At 34.5% G+C, this 22,860-nt stretch overlaps 2 protein-coding genes and 1 pseudogene across 25 annotated transcripts; all 3 read right to left on the bottom strand.

The window, feature by feature from the left end:
* Positions 1-1,978: 1,978 nt before the first annotated feature.
* Positions 1,979-12,678, bottom strand: LOC137720632 (uncharacterized). 24 transcript variants are annotated; one of them, XM_088696467.1, is made up of 19 exons: positions 12,489-12,668; positions 11,935-12,342; positions 11,691-11,794; positions 11,531-11,566; positions 11,079-11,207; positions 10,826-10,865; positions 9,744-10,405; positions 9,129-9,279; positions 8,290-8,336; positions 7,901-7,967; positions 6,984-7,155; positions 6,779-6,838; positions 6,476-6,495; positions 5,298-5,365; positions 4,359-4,424; positions 3,601-3,758; positions 3,034-3,510; positions 2,839-2,933; positions 1,979-2,253 (listed from the first exon to the last, which is right to left on the bottom strand). In XM_088696467.1, the coding sequence occupies exons 11-17, from the start codon at positions 7,052-7,054 to the stop codon at positions 3,090-3,092; spliced, it is 864 nt and encodes a 287-aa protein (XP_088552593.1). In that variant the 5' UTR covers positions 7,055-7,155; positions 7,901-7,967; positions 8,290-8,336; positions 9,129-9,279; positions 9,744-10,405; positions 10,826-10,865; positions 11,079-11,207; positions 11,531-11,566; positions 11,691-11,794; positions 11,935-12,342; positions 12,489-12,668; the 3' UTR covers positions 1,979-2,253; positions 2,839-2,933; positions 3,034-3,089. The 24 variants fall into 24 exon arrangements, with proteins under 24 accessions (XP_088552593.1, XP_088552608.1, XP_088552612.1 ...); XM_088696482.1 differs by having other exon boundaries at positions 6,476-6,540; positions 6,779-6,854; positions 9,163-9,279; XM_088696486.1 differs by having other exon boundaries at positions 6,779-6,854; positions 9,163-9,279.
* A 1,229-nt stretch (positions 12,679-13,907) lies between these two features.
* LOC137720394 (uncharacterized) lies at positions 13,908-17,068 on the bottom strand. The gene is made up of 3 exons (XM_068459461.2): positions 16,678-17,068; positions 15,285-15,433; positions 13,908-14,312 (listed from the first exon to the last, which is right to left on the bottom strand). Exons 1-3 carry the CDS (start codon positions 16,861-16,863, stop codon positions 14,171-14,173), a joined length of 477 nt encoding a protein of 158 aa, XP_068315562.1. The 5' UTR covers positions 16,864-17,068; the 3' UTR covers positions 13,908-14,170.
* Positions 17,069-20,021: 2,953 nt separating this feature from the next.
* On the bottom strand, positions 20,022-22,373 carry LOC137719603 (protein LEAD-SENSITIVE 1-like; annotated as a pseudogene).
* Positions 22,374-22,860: the final 487 nt, after the last annotated feature.

Below are 22,860 nucleotides of genomic sequence, written 5' to 3'. Positions count from 1 at the left end.
GAAGCCCTCCTCAATTTCAGGGTGATGTTTCAACAGAAATTGCATCAAATAACTTGTCTAAATACCCTAATGGTGATCAATCATTAAAATATATAGATAGATTTAATCGTGGTGATTAATAATTCAAAGCAAACATGCATCCATTCATAAGCAAATTAATAAAATTACATATTCATGCTACAGTTCATGGCCTAACCCTAACAAATGAATTAGTTACGCATATTCATAATAAAAATCAAAGGAAATATCATTCCAAATGAGTCAAAGGAATGAAAACACCTTAAATTAGAAAATATCCACGAACCCTAGCAATCCTCCTTTGTCTCCTTTTTTTTTTCTATTTCAGAACGGCCAAGCCATCTCCTTGCTGAGCCCCCTCCACAAACCCTAAACATAGGTCTCTTATTCCAACTAGGAAAGTAAATAATAAAAATAAAATACTTAGAAAATAAAATCCTAATTAAACTAGGAAAACTGCAAGGGAACTGTCCAGCCACGTTTTAGCCTCAGAAATCCTCCAAATCCAGCCCATAATAGCTTGTTTTAAAGATCGGGACGTTTTGAACACATCTCCAGAAGGCCACGAACCCATCCGAGGTCATCTTGGACTTCAAAAATGCAATTCAAGCCCAAAACGTCACTATTCCAGCACTGCGCATTGCTCATTTATTTTATCGCCAGAAAATAACCGCTTGGTAGAAAATTCTGATATTTTGATACGATCAAGCCAAGTGACTCACGAACATCCTCCAACTAGAATTACTCCAAAATTCGTCCATTTAATTATGTTTTCCTCCAGAGGAAGTCGAAAGTCCTAAATTAGAAATACAATTCAAAGTATCAAAATTCTTTCAAAATATTAACCAAAATATACCAAGAATAGGGTTAAATATATACTATAAAATCTGCTCATCAACGAGCATGGCAAACATAACATCAAATTATTATAACAGGTCATTGTATGGCTTGATTCAAATCTCTCATTTATTACTTTAAACGTATCGATGTTTCAAAAGAAAGAAAAGCAAAACTTCCTGTTGAAGACTTGAAGTCATTGCGTTGTAATTGTACCTCAAATTAGGGGTTGCTCAAAAAGCAATCAAATTCATCCAAAATGTCCGATTCCATCTAAAGCCGAAATTATTGGTCTAAGTGATAGTTCCATTTAAATCCATCCAAACTGACCGATTTTAGTCCAATTCTATCCAATTTTGATCGATTTTGGCAAATTTGATTGGAACCCTAAACTCCAAACTAAACAATTGAATTACTTATTATAATCCAAATTTAGTTGCTTTCCTTCTTTTTTTTTTTTTTAAAAAAAAAAAAAAAATCTTCTTCCATACAAGCATATGAACTTGGACAAACTATGAATAACCATATATGTTTATAATATATAATAAAGCCAAAACTCTTTTCTTTGACATTTAAATTTTATTAGACATTAGCTGCAAGTGGAAGGAAACAAACTAAAGAGAGCATGGGAAGATAAGTTATTGAGGGATTCCATGGAATCTTGATGCAAATGTTTATTTATCCTAGTCATTCTTGTACCAGATTTTTGTTTTCCTGTCTCTTGACAAAGTCTGTTTGTTTGTTTGTTTCGATTAGATCTATCTCATCTGACTTGGCTCCATTGTGGATATGTCTTCCTTGACTAGATCTATTATGGTTAGGCATCATTGCCTTGTTAGATCTGTGGTGGATTCGTCCTGGTTAGCACGAGGTTGTTGTCGCTCTGTCTAGGAGTGGTGAAGTTGCTGATGGTGCTAACTTAGACTGGCCAACTTTACGTTATGGAGGTGGAGCAGATTGGTTGATCTTGTCAGCTTTAGTTTATACAAGCAGTAAAGCCCGCACGTTTCAAAACTGTCTTAAACGTGTAAAAAGTAAGGCTTATATACATGAGAAAATATGTGCCAAAGAGTAGGGTTATATAAATATATTACATGAGAAAATTGAGGATGCTGACATGGCATAGTTAGAAAGTGCTATTTACGTTCTTGTATTACATGACAAAAATTGGGATGGTAGTACGCCATAGCCAGAGAGTTGTATTTACATTCGTATATTACATGCCAAAAATTTAGGATGTTCGTATCATCCTCAGGGATTGTTCTTCATATATTACATGCCAAAAATTTAGGATGTTAGTACAAAGCTCAAAAAGTAAGGTATGTTCCACTAAAGACATCTATATGTGTAACTCCTTACGTTAATGGTATCTCCTTTGTCTTGTACGACAACGATGAACTGAAAAACAAAAAAAAAAATTAAAAATAGAATTCGATCACTTAAGAATTTAATGAATCTAAATTGCATATGATTTGCAGGCACACAAAAATTAAAAAGTAAGATTTGTTCACATTTGGTATTAGATATCCAATTCAGTACACACCTAAAAAAGGCATAAGCAAAAAATAATCTCTCATTTCTCAATTATTTATCAAGGCATAGTAATACAATGAAACAAAAACACTTAATCATTTGTCAAACATTGGTTGAAAATTTAAACAATGACTTATTTGTTTACATAAGCAACCCTAAATATATTTATATATTTTACTTCCTCAACATACATGATATAAGCCAAAAGTCGACTAAGATTCCGTGCTTAATCCAAGTTTAGGCTTTATCATCAATGTTTGTTGTTGTCAGATAAGGCTATATCAACTCAGTCATGCACTTGGTCTGTTGGTTTTGTAAAATTAAACCAATCACAACCATATATATATTATGCGATATTTATAGGATATAGTTCCGTGTTAGAGAGACTACTCATTCAAGATGGGAAAAAATTTGTTAAGAAAATTGATTTATGAGTGTTGGGATCCATACTCTATTCACTGGGAGTTTGATCTGGGTTTGCTACATTCTCGTCATCGGTCTCTTCAAACGCATAGGTCTTTTCACTGTATCCACTTGTGGTATCACTTGGATCATGTAAAATGGAGAGAGATTAAAGTATCAATGCACATCTAGTAATGGAAAAAAAGGTTTATGTCAATTATTTATTTTTTTATAAAGACTAACCTCTTAGGTTTTTTTGTTGGTGTAGAGGTGAAGAGAGTCTTTCAGACTGGCTCCCTTTATCGTTTCTTTGAACTTGAACTGCTCTCACATGGAGATGAAGGTAGAGATTTCTTGAGTGAGAGTGATGGTGTGGACGGTAGCATTTCATGAACCATATGTTTCTTCCTAAGGTTACTTATTGCTTCATCACCCTTGTTGTTGTTTGAAAGATGAATTTGTGCTCGATCCTCGAAAACAGTTTTGATGAGCAAGTCACTTCTACTTGTGTCATTTTTAACTTTTCCAAGTCTGAGTTGGAAAAGTTTGATTTCATCTTTTACTCGGAGCATTTGTGGTGGTATTTCCCTTTGGTCACAGAAACCTTTGTTGACTACTAATTCTTCACATGTGATTCCAAATAGTTCTTCGACTGATTTGCCTATAATGATGGCACTGGTTTCGTCATTGGCATCTTCAAGAATTAAACTAACTTTGAACCTGTGTTGAAATTGATGTGATTATTTATAAAGAAGAATAATTAAGTTTATGCTTTATATAGTAATAGACTCAAGAGTAATTTTGTATTACCAGGCAATAGGGTTTTGAACATCATCAGTTGGATAAACCCGCAGGTCACTTTGGGGCTTTGGTTTTAGTTGTTTGAAGCAGATTGGACATGCCTTGTACCACCAGCCGTTACTCAAATCAAATCGTGCAACTGCTGCTCTGCACATAAATGTATTGTTCTGCAATATTTGTTAAAGAATGATGAGTATAATACTATAATGGACTGTTGTACATATTAGATGAGAATTGCAATTTCTCATGTGAATGTAATTGAAACCTCAGACAACAAATAGATAGCTAGGAAAAAATAAAAACACATGGATGAATAAAACTTCTAATTTTCAAGCACACCTAATTTCCGCAAAATCTTTCCAGACATCAGTGAAAACAGAATTTCTATAATACTAATTGCATCCATACAAAAGCTGACAACCCAATGAGACAGCATTAAGTTAAAATGATTGATCTATGTCATCAATGAATCATACTTCTTAAAAAAGCAAAGCAATTGAGATTGTCTATTCTAATTAATTCATTCATCAGAATAGAATTAACGCAAAACAAATCAAGATTTATATTCAAATCTACCTAACAGTTTGATTGAATTGTACAAATCGATATCTGAAAGCTAATTATCAATTTGACAATAAATTTTGATCACTGGAAGAAGCCATCCTTTTTCTTCTACATTGATCACTGTTGTAGTACAATGACTTCAGTTTAGTACACAAATTTAAATTGAAAACGTTAACATTCCAACTCATGTTAGGATTTCATACCTGAAGATCACCAAACACTATCAAAATGATACACCGAAGCACACCTTCTACCAAACCTTGGATACACTGGAAAAGGAGAATTCATAAGATTTGCTATGGTACAAGATTCACAAATTTGCAATAATCAAGTATTAAAAGAATATGCAACATGCTATCTGATAATGCATTAAAACACTAGCAAACAAAACATGTGTAATGCATACATCCTATCAGTACACAAATTCTTAGATACATTTACATATCAATATGCTTGTGAGCAAGAGAAAGAACAAAAGGATCTCCAACAATTTCCCACGGTAAGGCAAACACATTCGAAATAAGAAACTCATCAAACATTGTTCCAAAAGGATGGTCATCGAGTTAGAGAATGGAAGCGGTGGAATTATTTTCATTGCGTTAACATCTTTCTGACTTCATAATTTCTTTATATCCAAACACTCTGGGTTCCGTTTTTCATTCTTTTCAAGGTATCATGAACAATTGTGCCCCACAGTTGTTGATTACAATCTTCCTTGTCTCTATTTCTCTTGTTTCTTCATTTATCTGTCTGTAATTTTGATTGAGACTCAAAATTGCAGGTAGCTGCCCCTGTGGTCTTCTGGTTCCCAATAAATGTCTGTGCATGTTGATTTTCCAAGGGTGGAAGAGGAAATTAACAAATCTTCATATGTTTGAAGAGAAAACTACATGCATCTACACAGGTTTCTGAGCTCACCCAAGGGCCCAAATACAACATGACTAACAAACAATAAAAAACTCTGCATCATTGCCAAATTAAGTAAAATTACCAATAAAACCCTAATAATTACATATTAACTCCATTGAACCAAATCAAATGCAAACAGCAAACATAAAGTTAAGAACAAAGCAGAAAAGCCATCCAAAAATCAAATCACACTGCAGAATAGTTGATCAAAAGTAGGAGAGTATGAGTAAAACCTTCAAAGCATCTGAAACTTTAGGGAAAGCACATTTCCATTGACACCAACATCTCGAGCCCTTCCAACCTGCTCCAAACAAAAGCTTAATCAGAAGCAGTGATTCCAAAATCAAAAGAACATACCATGTCCAGAAATTCATAATATTTCATAAAAACTTTCACACGAATAAGCGTGCTTGACACACATACCAGAAACCTAATACTGATAAAAAGACCTTGGCACAAATTGCCAAGCTAGTAAGATAATGTAGTTCGTTAGTGAAAGTGTGTGCCATTGGGGAAACGCTCTTCTCCAACTACTCAAATCTTCTCGCTTTGAACTCTGTAGCTTTGGGTTCAGACAACACATTTCCCAAACTCACCATTAGAACCGTTGCACATGAAATAAATGTAGGATTCATAAAGGTAATTAAGGTAATATTTCTGCAAAAGGTGAGCAAAAGAGATATCAACTGAAAGATGCACAACTATGATGCTAAACATTATGGTAAAAAATCTAGATATGAATACCGTTTCCATGTCAAGTTATAACAAACTGAAAAAGACTATTTTGAAAATGTATTGATTATCAATATTCACCTAAGTTGCAGTCTCATCTTTACTTTCACAATCCAAAAGGGAAACAGAGAATCCAAAAGAAGCTGATACTAAAATTAGTTTAAAAATACATTCAACCAATTGAATTATTATACAATACTAAAGTTCATAGAATAATTGCAATACACTTTTGCAAGTCATTAAGATTATGTAATGTAATTGTTGGTGTTATTAAGAAATATGTATAGCTTAGCCTCAAATAACACAAAAATAAGAATGGAAATAGCAAGAAACAATAGTGCAGTGCTCCAACACACAAAATTCATACTAATAACAGCAGGGGAAAAAAAAAAAAAAAAAAAAACCAAAAATTAAAAATCTATTTCCAAAATATGAAGTACAATATGATGATTCAATGCAACAACCAATTCCTCGACTCAGATACAAAATTTTCATCATTCTCTTATCTGTTTTCCTTTGTTTTGTGAGTCTTAAACTCAATTGAGATTAGACAGAAAATATAACTAAGATCCCAACCTTCTCAAAAAACTACAACTATTTTACAAAGAGGCATACAACAGAAACCAAAGAACGGAATATGTGACAACCGAAACGGTAAGAAGTTAAGAACACCACATACCCATTTCAAAGACCAAAATCCTGCAAAGACCAAAAAATACTAGAAAATCAGTTTATTAGCACTCCCTGCAAAGTCCCAAAATTAGAAAATTTGAAAAATAGAATGGAATGTGATAACAGTATACTTAAGAAACCCTTAAATTTCCAGTCGAAGGAAAATTAATACCTCTACAAAAAATAATCAGCAGATAAAAACTCAAATCCCAGAAAATAAAATCTTATAAATTGTGATTTTGAATGGATCATTGCAATGCCTGTGGCATTTAAAACCTTAAGAAAAGATTATGGGTTCTTAATTTCTTACCCAAATCCACAAATTTGAATCAAATCTCTGCAACTCAGCTTGAAATCCGTTTGAAATGACCTACACGAACACGGATCTTATATGCAGAACATTTTAGATGAAGTTGTGACAAGGGTTGATGGAAATTGAGGAAACAACCAAATTCCAATCAAAGTTTAGACATGCATTCAGAAATTCACACCCATAAAAACATTTCACAGCTTACCGAAGATGTTGGGGTCGAACCGTGAAAGTGGAGGAGAAAGAATAGGCGGTCGGATTCATGTTGTGGTTCATGGATTGGCAGCATAGCAAGAATTATGCAATGGGGGAAGAAGCAACGAAATGGTGAGGGAAAAATAACAAAGAAGTATCCGGAACTTCCACGCGTCACGAAACTGTTATTCATTTGAAAGCAAAGCAATAAGGACAAGGTTGAAATAATAGAAAAATAAGCGAGGGAAAAATCGGCAATCCACTAGAGAACAAACAGTGATCTTTTAGGAAACGTGACCTGCGAGTTGCTACGGGATTGAAAATTTTATGACATATCCTTGGTAAAACATATAAAAGATCATATATCCAATGATTGTGGACCTAATAATCATGGACTCAACACCAAACACCTAAATGTCATCAAACCAAAGTAAACTTTCATTTAACTAAGTTCTTAGGTAAAATCTGAAGTTAAAAAAAGTAGTTCAATTTGACTAATATTACACAGAGGAAGGGAGATAGAACAAACAGTTGCGGAAAGGTGTACAATGATACTAATCCTACAAGTCAAATATGAAAAATGTTCAAAAGAATGTAAAAGCTCAAATTATCCCCAGCATCAGTAGATTAACAAGGAAGAAACAAAATTCATATGTTTATATTACTTGTCGCTTGACAATTCAATGTGGGAAAAAATGCAAGATAAAAAATATAGTTAAATATCTGGTGAATAGGTGAATATCAGTGAACATTACATTTACTATAACATGAATATGCATGTGCATAGTATGGAAAAAACTGTACAAACCCAAATCAACTAAGTTACAAAACAACTACATATGCAAACAATGCAAATGACTAAATTAGACGCAAGCCAACTAACTTCAAATTTAACCAAATCAGAAAAGCAATCACAATCAAACTAACCTCCTCGTCGCATATGAGTAGACGATGTCTCCTGTTTTGCCTTTGTGAACAGCGCGCTTTTCACCCTCTATGCACAAAAAGAACACACTGAAAATGCTTAACAACATTATAACAACTATACATACAACATTATATATGTATTTGGACATAAAGTATAAAGATTTACAGATGGATTCAAGCTTAAATTTAACAAAATAAGTAATTATGAATTGAAATCAAACTATATCATAGTTTAAAAACAAAAAAAACAAAAAATCAAAAAAAAAAAAAAAAAAAAAAAAAGAAGGTTTTTGACTAAATGTTACAAATAGCATCATAAATTATTCAAAAATTAGCACCACTGAAAAAACTCATTACTCTAAAAAAACAGAGAATATTGTTTCATTTACATTGATAAAATATGACAAAAGTTGTCCACGGAGCACCAAAAGTTTCCCTGCATATCCACCATCACACATTAGTTAAAAACCAAGACAAAACACAAAATTACACACACATAACAGAATTAAATAAAAGACCAATAAAAAAGCAATACTTTACGTAAAAGAATTGTCGCAGTTAACCCAATTTACAATGAAAACGTTAAGTGGGTAGTTTTGTCAAAAAGATTAGATCGACACATTCCACCTAGGTAGTTCTTGTGGCTTTGGATCGACAGTGGTATTTTCATACAAAAGATTTAATAAACATTGTCCTATTTACATGCAAAAAATGACAAAAATATTGTTCTACTTAGTTACCTATCAGAAAATTATAATGATAGTGAAAATGCTTATGCTATTCGGTAATATGCCAGCTTGAAATCGTTGTGAGAACAAAATCCTTCAAAAACTGATAGGTAACTTTGGCAAATATTTGACAACATATTACACACCAACAATAAAAGGATTTCCATCCTTGTGAGAAAAAAAAAATCCTTCAAAAACTTGTGTTGTTCATATCACTATAATTTTATACCTAATGGCATATAGTTTGAAGAAACCGATGACATTTCTCCAAAGTATTTTGAACCAAGAAATGAGAATGACAAATAAGTGCTACGATGAGCGAGTTTATATGACTATTGAAATTTTGGATTGAAAGAAATACAATACTTGCATAGAGAAGAGGGTCCATCTCGAACACTCCATATGCAATGGATGAGAAACTAAGAAAGTAGCAAAAGAACAATTAAATGGCATGAACTCTGTGCTAAATCGACACATAACCGAACCCATTTGAGTCTTACCTCACGATCATTCACGCAAGTAACTACCACGCACCTTAAGTTTTGCTGCATAAACCTTGCAAGCAACCTAAATGGAGTGGTCTGCTCTTCCAAAGTGTTGACATAAGGTTCTTCGTCAGAAGCAAATGTACCCAACATTTACTCTGATCGACTGACACAAAAGAAAGTAAAAAAAATTGGTATAACGGTTAGCATAGTACTTACATAGAGAAAAATGGTACATCTTGAACACTTCATATGCAGTGGATGAGAAACTAAGAAAATAGCAAAAGAAAAATTAAATGGCATGAACTCTATGTTGAATGAACACAAACCGAACTCATTTTAGTCTTACCTCACGATCGTTTGCCCAAATAATTACCAGATTTCCACGTGATAAATCAAATATATAATTATTACGATCATGCACTACCATTCCAAATTACCATATCAAGAGAAGGGAAAGGAACATTGTGAGGTGAAAAATATAGCTAAGGGTAGAGTAGAATTAACCATTTTGATGTTCCTGTTAATTATGTCTAAAAGAATGTCCATATCCAGTGTATTATTTCTAATAATTGACACAATAGAAATAAATATACAGCCATGTTCATGTAAAGAGGAACAACCATATACCTGAGTTTTTTCAAATGATGGATCACCCTCTCCCCAAATCCCCTGAACATAAAATTCTCATATGCTCGTTTCTTCCATGTTGTGCCTTGCTCCCATTCCGGTCCTTCTCTTTCTACTAGTTGGAGACTTTGATTCAAGTAAAATCAAGCATTCAAACAACTCATCTTTCACTTGATTCATTGGTACCAGATGAAGGCCATTAATACTCCATTGTAATTTATTTAACAAAAATATTAAAAACGCTTGAATGAATTTAACAAATCTATGAGCAGCAGTATGTTATTAATTAGTACTATTGACAAATATATACCTGCTGCTTATCCAAGATATAATTCAATGTCGAAGTGAAATCAATATTCATATGAACTAATTTAAATAAGTGCAAGCATTCATAGCTCAATTGAATTTCCGGCTTAATTTTCTTGCCGAAAAACCTTGACCTACAAAACCAAATTACCTTTATCAACAAAAATGAATCAATTTAAGAAAGAAAATACAATGTAGAAAAATAGCCATTCAATTCAACTGTATTTAGATTATACGAAGGTCCATTCAAACAACCATAAAGACAAAATTGGAAAATTGAACAACCAACTTTTTTCAAAAACCACTGGTTACACCCTTCTAACCTCCTTGATTGATCCAGTAAGAACCAAATTAATCTGAAATGAAAAGAAATCCTATTAATTAAATCAATCCAGAATGTAAAACCAATACAGAACAATAGAGAAAAACCAAGAACAAAAACTCCCTAAAACAATGAAAACCTCTCTCTCTATCAACTAATCAATAGTCTGAACCGTGAAAAAAAAAAAAATTGATTTCAAGCCTCCTTTACCAACTTAATGACGCATAAAATCATTAATTCCAAAATAAGCCAACTTTCAAAAACCCAAACACGATATCACATTGCAAAAAAACCTTAAACCCTTTACTACAACAAACCTCAAAATACCCAATAACTGTTTCGGATGGCACACACCAATTTTTATCATGAGAAAAAAGCAACCCCAAACCCAAATTAAGCATTTCATAAATCCTGTATGGTGAAAAGAATTTTTTTTTTTTAATGGGAAGCTCACCAGTGCTATCATTGGGATTGAGCAGAGAGCGGTTCCAAAACTGCAAACAAAAGCCCCCAAAAGCAAAATCAAAACCAAACACCCACATACACAATCGGAGGCTGCAAATTAAAAACACAAAGAAAATTTGAACTGAAAACCCATTTGTAAATCCAAAGAATGTCCAGATCCAATGCATTCTTCCGAATAATTGATACAAAAGAAATAAATATACAGCCATGTTCATGTAATTCGAACAGGAAAAACCATATACTTGAGTTTTTTTCAGATGATTGGTCACCCTCTCCCCAAATCCCCTGAACATAAAATTCTCATGCGATCGTTTGTTCCATTTTGTGGCTTGCTCCCATTCGGATCCTTCTCTTTCTCCTAGTTGGAGACTCTAATTCAAGTAAAATCAAACATTCAAACGTCTCATCTCTCACTTGATTGATTGCTAACAAATGAGGGCCATTAATACTTATTTGTAATTTAATTATCAAAAAAATTAAAAACGCTTGAATGTATTTAACAAATCTTTGAGCAGCAGTATGTAATTAATTAGTACTCTTGACAAATATATACCTGCTGCTTATCTAAGATATGATTCAATGTCGAACCGAAATCATTATTCACATGAACTAATTTAAACAACAAAAATAACAAACTGAATCATTTACCCAAGATATAAATCAACATCACCAACTCGCCTAAATTAAAACTTACATTGGTGAAATATACAACCCAATGGCAAAGTATTCCCTGCAGTTAATTCAAACGACATTGACAAAAAATTCCCAAAAAATCAATATTCTTACAGCCACTTCTATCATATTTTATAAACACACAAAACTCATCAAACAAAAAGACGGGTTAAGAAAAATACCCACTAATCTCAGGAATCTGCTCCAGAATGATTTCTCCAAGCACCGTAGTAGCAACAAATGGCTCCACACTGCGTGCTTCATGGCTCGAAGTAGCAACAAAAACCTACAAAAAAGTTGTATAAGGCAATTAACAGCTAAAAATATTAAAAATAAATAAATAAATAAATCAGAGAATTACCATATCCAATTTTCAATCACTTAAAATTAGATTGAGAGAAAGTATACTGTTGAGAAAAGACTCACCAGGAAACCCTAGCTTTTCAGGGTAACATTGTCTTCGAATTAAACTGAAAATTTGAAGAAGCTTATATTGCTTCGGTGGCTTTTCAGCAAGAAGACGGGGAGGTCGGATAGCGACAACGGACGACGTTTGAGAGCGAAAGAAAGCTAGCTTGGACAACGACAGAAGGTGAGAGTCGTGACAGATAGCGAGAGAGAGAAGCGAAAGGCAAAGAAAAATAGAAAAGAAGTGGATGCATAAGCTCCAACGTTGATCGAAATTCACTTGAAACAAAAGGTGAGAGAAATCTGTGGAGGCCAGGGTTCCAGGCTTGAGAGAGAGCTTGAGAAATCTGTGGAAGCAAATGGAAGAGCTCTGCTTTTCCACCTTTCTTCCTTTCCCAAATGACTGACGCGCGTAAATTCAGCCTCCTTCCCTTGCCAACACACGTCAAAAACAAAACCAGATCAAACAACGACACACAAAACACCCAAAAAAATAAAAAAATTACCCAAAACAATTTGGAAACTTTCTTCTTAACCAAACAGAAGATCAAGAAGTAAATGAAGCAAAGCACCTGAAACGCTGTGAACGGTTTCTGGAAAACGGCAAAAAATAAAAAAAACAGAGGAACTAAGTTTTGGAGATTCATTGTTTGAACTTGTTGGATTCAATATTAATGGTGTTTTTGAGATCATTTGGAGTCGTAATGTTTTTCTTTATAGTGTCCAAAGAGAAGCATGGCGTTTTCCTTTCTCACGACTAATAGTTTTTATGTTCTTACAACATTTATATTTATTATTTTGTATTTTCAGATTTTTCTTCTTGCAAGTATTTTCCTCTTGAGATCATATTCTTCATATGATTGTAATATTTTTCCCTTGTCATAATGAGACATGTCGTTTCCTTGAAACAAAATTATTTTATTTTTAACATTTGCATCAATTAAAATGTCATTGGATTAGATTTAATGTAAGATCATACTTCGAATATTTTGATTCGTATTTAGTAAATTTACTATCGTTTCATAAAATAGAAAATAAAAATAGTTTTTGCATTATGAAAAACTGATCAAATGCCACTTAGCACTACATTCTAATAGTATTCTTCTTCACTTATAAGTGAGAGTTCTTAGATTGGATTCTCGCCAAAGACAAATTTGAACCACAATATTGCTAGCCTATTGTGAGGCTTAGGCCACTACCCCACCTCATTAGTGTAGATAAAAGTGAGTTAACATTATGATAGAATAAGAATTTGATCCCCTTCAATTTAACCAAAACAAAGAAAATGAAAACAACTTCACATTAGCAACACTAGCGTTTATTTTACCATTCAAAACGGTCTCCCATTTCTGTTTACTAGCTTAGCTAGTAAAGAAAAATCTACGACCTCGAACTGTTACATAATATTACTAATCCACATGTTATGAGTTTAGACGCTGATACTGAGCAACCAAATTATCTCTCATTGGTGCCACCATCTGTGATTGATGATCATATCACCCCTTTTCTTTCTGGGTCACTAAACCCTTTTTTTCTGGGTCACTAAACCCTTTTAAGGACCATAAAATACTCAGACTCCATAACTCGAGACGGAAGGAAAGCAACCCACATGGGGTATTCACGTGAGTCTTGAGAACTTCACCTTCGACTAAAGAAAATCCGACGTGCCAAGTACATATTTCCACTGATTTTCCAAGATGTACTGTATAAGTTTAGATGTTCAAATTTTCACTCGATTTTTCTCGAGCGTCTGTATGCACTTTACACATATTTGACCACTAAATTTGATACAACAGCATATTGCATTTAGTGATTCATCTCCATGTCACTACAATACATCAGTAACCAACCCTAGAGGCTGTCAAAGTTTCAATGAAGTTATCGAGGTCATGTCGTCGGTAACTGAATCGTTATCCACATGTTTTTCTCTGTTTCAGGCATAAAACTGTTTTCAGGGTGGACAAATGATCAAGTACATGGAAGTTACGAAGTAAAAAATAGAGTCAAAATATGTGATATACTCATATACCACGGTGACTCTCCACGAACATAAAATTTCTCTACTGTACAAAGATAATACAATTATTCCTTCATCATCTGGGAGGCACCTTGAAAAGCCGTAAGCACAAAGAAAAAACATTATATTTTCTAATATACCTCCAGTTCCAACTTCTATACAACGATATAGCTCTTCATCCGAATAAGATAATGATGTTCTGACTTTTGAACATGTCAACCCAAATGTACGCGCAACTCACTTATCTTCTCCATTGATTCCAAAGATCCGGACTTTGTGCATGTTGGGGAATTTTGCAATGACGAGCACGATGACTGCAAGACTGTTGAAAAACAGCATCGGATGCTGGTAGTCAGTTGTGTGCGAGGCTATCAAGTACCTGGCAGGAAAGAAGGAAGACAAAAATGAGAACTAGCATGATTTTTTGTTCGAACCAAGCTTTCAATACATAATCCTAGAGTAAAATTATAATCCTTAGGACTGGTATCTGTCAGCAGGTTCATACAAATCTTATCACAATCAGAGCTTCAGAAATTTCTATTTATTTCCAATGCCTTAGTAATAATGTATTAAACAAAAACATGGGCAATGCTTCTGACCAAGACTGAGTAACTGACTCCCAAAACTACCAAGATCTCCAGCTGCACCAAGACAAATTCTCACTCCTGGTATACGGGGGTGGGGGTCTACAAATGCTATCCTTGTAAGTTGGGAAGCCAATCAAGCACATTCTAGTAGTAGGTAAATCCAACACATTTCAAAGCCATACCAAATGTTGATGTGATCAACAAGATTATGTGAATTATCTGATGGTGAAAACAGGCCCTAAGCTCATACTGAAGTTCTGGTAAAAATCTAGACTGAACTGTGGGTGGAGTGTTATAAACTGAAAATACTCAACCAAATCAATAAACAGATTGTGCTCAGGGTAATCCCAAAGAGCCAATAGATCAGAACCAGAAATTCTTAATATTCTAAATGTACTATCACAAGTTTTCACAAATTTTTCATTTTTTTAACTTCTAAGTGCTAACTAAGCAATGAAGTAACCGGGCGTCCTCTTTATGTCCTCTTTATGGTAGTTGGCCATCTGAATGAGTCTGGTACAGAGTTGCAACCCATGTACAGACTTAGCTTTAAATTGGACGGTAAATTTTGGTGTAGTATGTTTGGGACAGTTCAACAAATGTGTATGTGCAACAAACACATGGTTGGAAAGGTTTGAACGGGCTTCTGGAGTTGGGCGGGTTAATTTAAATAAAATCTTGAACAGCCAAAAGGTTCAACAATATTTAAATTTAGTGTAAAGAACTGAAAAATGCTAATCTTACAGCAAAAAAAATCAACTTACAGCACCACAGGAACAACAGTTAAGAACTTCCTGTTGCGAGTGAGCTGCTTTCCACCATCCATCTGCTCCCACCATGTCAGTCCATTGTAAATCCCCTGGTCTTCGGCAAAGGGAGTTCCTTTCTTCCAATGGAAGAAGTGATATGTGATCTGAAGAAGAATCAAACTCTTCAAATACGGTACACGGAAATGTGAATGAGACTAACCTAGAGTTAAGAGGTCAGACTAACAAAGCAGAAGACTGAACACAATGCTTAGAAATTATAAATCAAAATGTTACTTGGCCCAAAGCCTTAGATAAATGGATAATTCAGGATAGAATGTGGAATGATTAAACAGAGAGTCAGAAACATCATACCAAAACTAGAGAACAAAAAGAGACCTCAAAGTTGTTTCCAACAAAGTGTACAATTCTAAAAATACAACTACCAGTTATGTGCATTAATTGGATATGAACCGTTATGAGTTATAACTATAGCAACACAAAATTGGAGAATTTTCTATTTCCATGCAATCTATGGGGACATATCTAATTCTTTTTCCTGAACTCCCGAGTTCAGAAAAGAGGACATAATGAGTACTGTTGAAAATAGAACAAAGAATGGGTTTCGTTATGAATTACAATGCCAATCACCCCAAGTTGTGAACAAAGTGTATGGACAAGAAAATAGATTGACAGGGCACACAACTAGGCGAAGTTTGGAATCCTTTCATGCCACTCTTCCAAAACTTAATAACTGACCGACCTCAAAACATTGCTTAGTTCAGTTAAGGTAATATTTGCGTCTCTAAACCAAAATGAAATTGTAATATTCAAATGTTATCTATCTACTTTCTTTAAGATTATAGTAGCAACCAAGTTAAATAGTGAATTATTATATCCACGCCATAAGGCTTCACATGATTAACCTCGTTTTCTAAGCTAAACCAGCGACGACTCCAACATCTAGCTCATACCCTCTATTACAGGATTGAAGCAAATCCTATCTTAAATCAAGAAATTCACAAACTAGGTCCTCCCCCTCTACAGAATATCTCACATGAACTGATAACTACATGAAACGCCCCAATTAAACATCGAAATATATAACCCATGTAGAATTATGAAAGCTGCACCCAATCACACATGTGGAAACACAAAGTATCATCATTGAGCTGAATAATTACAACATGGGTTTCATACTTTCGTACAAAATTCAACTAAATGCAATTACTTGAATGAATAAGCATCAAATCCAACAGCCTCTAATCAACAAACATAAAATATTCCACAAACCCAATTGAAAACAACACCAATCAATCAAACCCAGAAAGACAAACCAGCAAAAACCACACCTGCACACCAAAAATCATATGGAGAGAGAAAGAGAGGAGAGAGAGAGAGAGAAAGATACCGCAAAATGAGAGAGATTGACTATGGTCCAAGCCATGCCGGGAGAGCAGCCAAAGATTGAGAGCACGAGAAGCCAACAGAAGAAGAGGATGAGGATATAGGTGGTCCAAACACCAGGGTACATGAACCACTCTGTGTTCCTATTCAGATCCGCAGGTGGCGCAGCTTTCACATACAGACTCGCCATCCAAAATTTTGGATTCTGGGTTTTGATTCGGCGACCCTTTTGGAAGAAAACTTAAGGAATTTGGTGGGTTTTGATTTGGGGATAAGCTGGATTTGAATCTGCGTATTGGATTGAAATTTGGTCGTTTTTTGGGTGCTTGATGGTTTCGAAAATCCAAAACCCGAAAACCAGAGCACTCTGATTTGCTTTTTATTGACGGAGGATTATTACAAAATGGAGGGGAAATACTGATATTTACCGGGCTAAACGACGCCGTTCCGGTAAATCACATAAGGCAGCTACTAAATTTTTGTGCTTGATAAGAAGAAAATATTTATTTTTTGGGATCCTGTTTTAAATTTGTTTACTAGTCAAGTTGATTTATTTTGAATTTACAGATTTCTTTACTAAATTAGATCTTGTATTTTTAGTAGGCTCGAGATGAAAAAATCATTGAATTGTTTTAGGGAATTGTATTAGCACTCTACAAATCTCATTTGGCAGTCCAAATTTTTTTTAATTAGAAAGAAAAATACATTGTGAGGAGTGTAGAATGAAATTTTTGGAGTGCTAATAACAATTCTTTTTTTTTATTGTGGATTTGGTTCTTTATTTACTAATGGCTGCCGTGGTAAATTTTTTGTAAATTCCAAAAATATATCAGAACACAATAGTGCTCAATTGTCAATAGAACGCTAATCACTACACAACGTATTTTCACGATTCAAATTGTCTAATTTTAGATAATAACATTTAAAAAAAAAATCACTAAGTTACAGTTAAACTATTGAACAATAACTTTGATGCAACAATGAAATATTAATGATATCCCTCGGCTCCTCAAATCAAGAATACACTAATGAAAGAAATGGTAAGCCAAGCCAACCATAATCACCATACATATTCCAGATCAATACACTTAAAAACGGGTGAGGATCCTCGCCAGATCCTCTTTATGAGGATCCCGGAGATCCTCAAATCACATTCATTCATTGTACAAGGTGCGGTCAGAAATCATTGTAAATTTTTTTATTTAAAATTGAATATAAACAGTATCTGACGAAAATTGACTGCATAATGTATGATAAACGAATATAATTAGAAGATTTTCAGGATCTTCACAAAAAAAATCCAACGCTATCCTTGAAAAGGACCCCCATAACTTTCACAATCCGAAGAGTTTGTTGGAAGTTGGCTAATGTGAAGTCTGTGTCACAATCAAATAATGAAAGTGTTGTCCAAATAATATTAATAATTGATAAAGACAAGGGCCAAGGCCCAGCTCAAGCCTATTATCTAGGGTTTGACTCAAAGTGGATATTAGGCATGGGTCGGTTGTGGTTGGCTCAACCTTCTGTGTATGGAGTTCATAATTTTCTTTTTACTTTTTTGCTTGGCAAGTATACAGTTTAGCTTCATGCACAGGTACATACTATTAACAAGTACATAGTATTACCAACCAAAGTGCAGCCCAAGGTGAAGGACCATTTCAAATTTTCAACCAAAGACACCTAACAAGTTGACAAGTAGGGATGTCAAGTTTTCTTCTGTCCTGGCTATCTCCGTGAACTTGGCTATTAGGGTGGAGGTGGAATGCTCCCGTCTCCACCAATATGGTCATTAAGTACGTAGTATTACAAACCAAAATGTATTTCAGGTTTAAGGCTATTCAACCAAGTAGATACAAAACTCTTTAACATGAAGAGAAAAACTTGAGTATGAACAGTCTAACCAGTCGAATCAAATGGCCAGTTCAAGCCTCCCATTAGCCCATGTGATGTAGATACAACTCTCATTGCACGTGCCGCACATTTCCACCCATTATCAATTGGGCAGTTCAGGCATGATTCATGACCAAGTGATTGACCAAAATGCCATACCAAAGTTATTCTCATAACGTAAGAAACAAGACATAAGTAGCAAATCTCCAAGTTTGTTTAACAAGTTACTGGAAAAATTATGTGAAATACTGGCAATCTCCTCAATGACTTTGACAAGTACAACATTTTAGCCGATTTGTTATACTTTAGTTTTGAATTTTAGTTCATCGTGTCTCTTGGAATTGATTTGTTAGTTGACCTTTCCATTGACTACTATTTCTTAGGAAATTGATGTTTCGTCCACCTCTCTTTATTTCTGTCCCTCGATTATCCTTTGTTTTTGTTTAATTCAAAGGCCAAAAAGAAAAAGAGGTATGCAGCAGGAGAAAAAAATGTGCGGAAATCACTTCCCTTCCCGCACAAAGTTTTCCACAGTATCAAGTTAAGGTGAATAAAAGTTACCAATTGGTTATTTCATTGCAGGTGCTACATTCAATAAAAGCATAAATAGAGCAACGAGAACTTCTCTTGCTGGATCACTTGGCTTGGGTGTCCACTGGAGTTCTTGTAAGGCAGGAGAAAACTTTGAGCCCATAATTATTGGAACCTTAATTTTCCTCCTAGATGTGAGCATTGTTGTTCTAAATTTCAGATTCATAATCATTTCGTTATTGTTCTAAATCTCATTACAATACTTAGATGACATGTTTCAACTGCTTCTGGAAAGGCTAAAAACATCTTCTACCAACTAAAAGGGTTTCTGACAGCATTTGGTAGAAAAACTTAATAGCGCTTTTGGTCATAGAAGCGTTTTACGGACAAGCACCTGCTGGATTCTTCTTAAAGAAGCACTCCTAAGTGCTTTTACAAATAGTATTTGGATTTACGGAAGCAGTTCCAGACGAGCCCTTACTATCATTTTCATTTGTATTAGTAATGACAATATTTAGCAGGATATATGTTGGAGTACTTCAAAGAGAATGAAGATGTGACTGAAGACAATTGTTCTACTAAGCAAATCAAAGGGCATAAATTTATGCTCGATTCAAAGGCAACAGAATACAAGTCTGTATTCATATGTGCACAATTCCGCTTTTGTCAAATTTGTATGTACAGAAAATAAGTTTGTATGAACAGTTGATTTTGCAATTTACCAACAATGCGCACCAAATTTGAAACATCCTCAATTTGGTTGAAATTTATTTTCTAACTTTCTTTTCCGATTTAAAAATATAACGGAAGGAAGAGTGCAAGATGACTATTTTGAAGTGAAAAATTGGAAAAAAACCAACGATTACGAACACCAGATAAGTACTGCTTTCATTCCTTCCTTTTATGAATTAGAAAACACGATTATGTGACGGTTATAAATGAGTTATAAAACCCACGTCAGTACTTCAGTCATTAACATCGAGAATGCTTATTCAACACTGACTACCACTTTATACATGCAATTCCACAACACTTGACTTGCACAAGAACCATGTTCACATCACCTGGTAATCTGTGTAATAGGGGAATCGGAATCATCGTCCTCGGTCACTTTCTCCTCATGGTCGCTGCCCCAACCCAAGTTCACGGCCAAATCCTCCATGGCCACTTTGATCACATCAGTTCGAACGCCAATGTCAGTTGCATACATGCTCATACAGTACATCCCAGCGGTTACGGTAGCCACACCAACCGGGCTGGGCATCAAAAACTTCAGAGGAGAAGAAAGAATGGCTGCCAATGGGGCGCCACTAACAAAAGAAGCTTGACCACTTCTTCCCACGCCTTCCTTGTCTATTATTAAGAGACCGGTTTTGCAATACATAGCAAAGTCCTCGCAGTTGTTTTGAAATATATCGTAGTTGCCAAATCCATTTTGAAGAAGATACATCACTCGATGGACAACCGTTTCTGATGGGTCGGATGCTGCAGTTGTGCATGTGCCACCCCTTACTTTTGCAAGGAAAATCGAAGGGCTAACCCCATATTCGAAGCAGTAAAGGGATCCATTTTTGAGGAAGCAGTCCAGGCATGAGAGGACAACGCCACTGTTGGGTTGCCGAAATCCACAGTCAGGAGTGGTGGGACAGGACATTGAATCATAAACATCAGATGATGATTCAGTGCTTGAATTCAAGTTTCTCTTAGGTCTAAAATGGACCACCTTGCTTCTGCCCAGATAAATACTTGTGTGATGTGATATTCAATACAGCTCTTGATTAAACTTATCCAAACATAATAGTAACGAAAGTGCTTAGTTCATAAAAATAAGTTCAAATGAACTAAAGCACTGGATGATTTATTTGAGCTACAGATTTGACATTAGAAAAATCGTACTATAGTAGACAGAATGAAAACAATTGAAAATTGAAATGGGAAGAACAAAATTAGGTTAAATAAGATGATGATGATGATGACGATGATGATGAAGATGAGAGAAAATTTTATGTTGAAATAGGAACCATATTCTTCTACCTTCCGTTACATAGGTCAAATCAAACCTCCTAAATGTGAAATTCACCACAGAGATGTAGACACATTCTGCATAAAATATGTCCAATTAATGTGTTATTCTGCTACCTAGCGATTAGGCAACTTGAATGACAACATTGATTTGAGAATTCTGTTTTCGAGTCCAAGTTACGAATGAATATTGTTAGTCAGCAAAGGTTAACAGGTTATGAACAACCGGAAAAAAGGAAGGAGAAACACATTCTAATCCCTGAAAAGGAAAGAAACAAATAGTTTTGTCGATTTATATATTTCTTTGTTGAACCACTCAATTACAAACCATTCATCAAACAATCTTTGAAACAACAATTGGTGCTTAGAAACCTCTGAAAAGCAAATCCAGTGAACAAACAAGACGACGACAACAACAAAGCATTATCCCACTAAATAGGATCAGCTTTATGAATCTTAGAGCGTCACTACACACCGTTCTGCACCAAATCTTCCAATAGCTCTAATCCATGAACAAACAAGGTTAAACAAAATTTAAAAAGAAAAAGAAGGGAACTTTGAAGAAATTACTAAGTCAGCTTTCATCATCATGCCGAAACCAATCAGTAGCAGTCAAGGGTAGAAAATTCAATCACATCACATCGCAAAACGATTATCCGATTGCATCGATTTGAAGAAATTACTACCATCTGAACAGTAACAAGTTTTCATTTTTTATTTACATCGTCAATAAGTCAACAACTATTTGTTTTTTGGACTGGTGGGAGGCATTAATCAAGGAATCCACGACCATAAACTTGCAAGCAAAGAAACTTAAAATTCAATGAAAAAAATGCCATAATTCAACTGACAATTGAACCCCGAAAGTAGAATTAAACAAACAAATGAAAGAAATGCCAAAAACCCATAAATCCCATCACTCCATGAACCCACATTAAGTAATTCTTCAAAAAGCATATATATATATATATATATATATATATATATATATATATATAGACACACACACACACACATACCTAGAAATAAAATTAAAATAAAATAACAAAATGAGAGAGAATGAGAAAACCATGGTGAAAGTAGGCAAAGACGGCTCTGTAGGTGTAGATGTGGTCTCCTAGCTTGATCTCATTTCTCTCCACTTTGTTCGTCAGTAGACCCATCTCTCTCTTACTCCTCACTTTCTCTCTCTAGACTGCGTCTTCATCTGGTCTTCTGCAATATCACCATAAGCAAAAGCAAACCGCTTGCGTCTATAAAAAATGTAGATAGACTGACTGACTGGACTAACACACAAATGCTAAATGATGAGAATCTAAATAAAAATAAAATTAAAATTAAGGGGTGCGGCAGAAAAGGATTGGCTCACCAAAGCAGCGGTTAAATGACCTTTTTACCAAAATTTATACAACATCAATATAACACATTTTTGGATTTTAATTTTCTAGGTCATGAATAATCATGACCAACTTTGATAATGAATTTGAGATGAAGGATTGTATTTTTGCCAAATAATAAATTTTGTTAAATTAGATGTTAAATTAACTATCGATATAATTCGAACTCATACCATAATACAAGCATTCAACACTTTTTCACCATCGTGATAAATGATCACCTAGAATTTGAGATGGAGGATGATGACCCCCTTTTTATTTCCTTCTCTTAGTATTTGTGTGTTAGGAGTTGGGTCTTTTGGGTCTTTGGGTCTTTAGAGAAACAAGTGGAAATTGCAATAGAATAA

Source organism: Pyrus communis, chromosome 1 (genome assembly GCF_041283825.1).
Source record: "Pyrus communis isolate YQ-2024b chromosome 1, ASM4128382v1, whole genome shotgun sequence".
Classification (NCBI taxonomy): Eukaryota; Viridiplantae; Streptophyta; class Magnoliopsida; order Rosales; family Rosaceae; genus Pyrus; species Pyrus communis.
This window is presented reverse-complemented; position numbering and strand designations above follow the sequence as displayed.

What these genes read in the sequence shown, in the direction of transcription:
- LOC137720394 (XM_068459461.2), bottom strand. Translation starts at nt 16,863, where the DNA reads ATGGCGAGTCTGTATGTGAAAGCTGCGCCACCTGCGGATCTGAATAGG. An exon ending in TCAATCTCTCTCATTTTGCG is followed by an intron (nt 15,434 to 16,677) that starts GTATCTTTCTCT and finishes ATTCTTCTTCAG; the next exon opens with ATCACATATCACTTCTTCCA. An exon ending in ACTGTTGTTCCTGTGGTGCT is followed by an intron (nt 14,313 to 15,284) that starts GTAAGTTGATTT and finishes CTTTCCTGCCAG; the next exon opens with GTACTTGATAGCCTCGCACA.
- LOC137720632 (XM_088696453.1), bottom strand. An exon ending in TTTTGTCATATTTTATCAAT is followed by an intron (nt 7,968 to 8,289) that starts GTAAATGAAACA and finishes TTTTGTGCATAG; the next exon opens with AGGGTGAAAAGCGCGCTGTT. An exon ending in TACTCATATGCGACGAGGAG is followed by an intron (nt 5,366 to 7,900) that starts GTTAGTTTGATT and finishes TGTTTGGAGCAG; the next exon opens with GTTGGAAGGGCTCGAGATGT.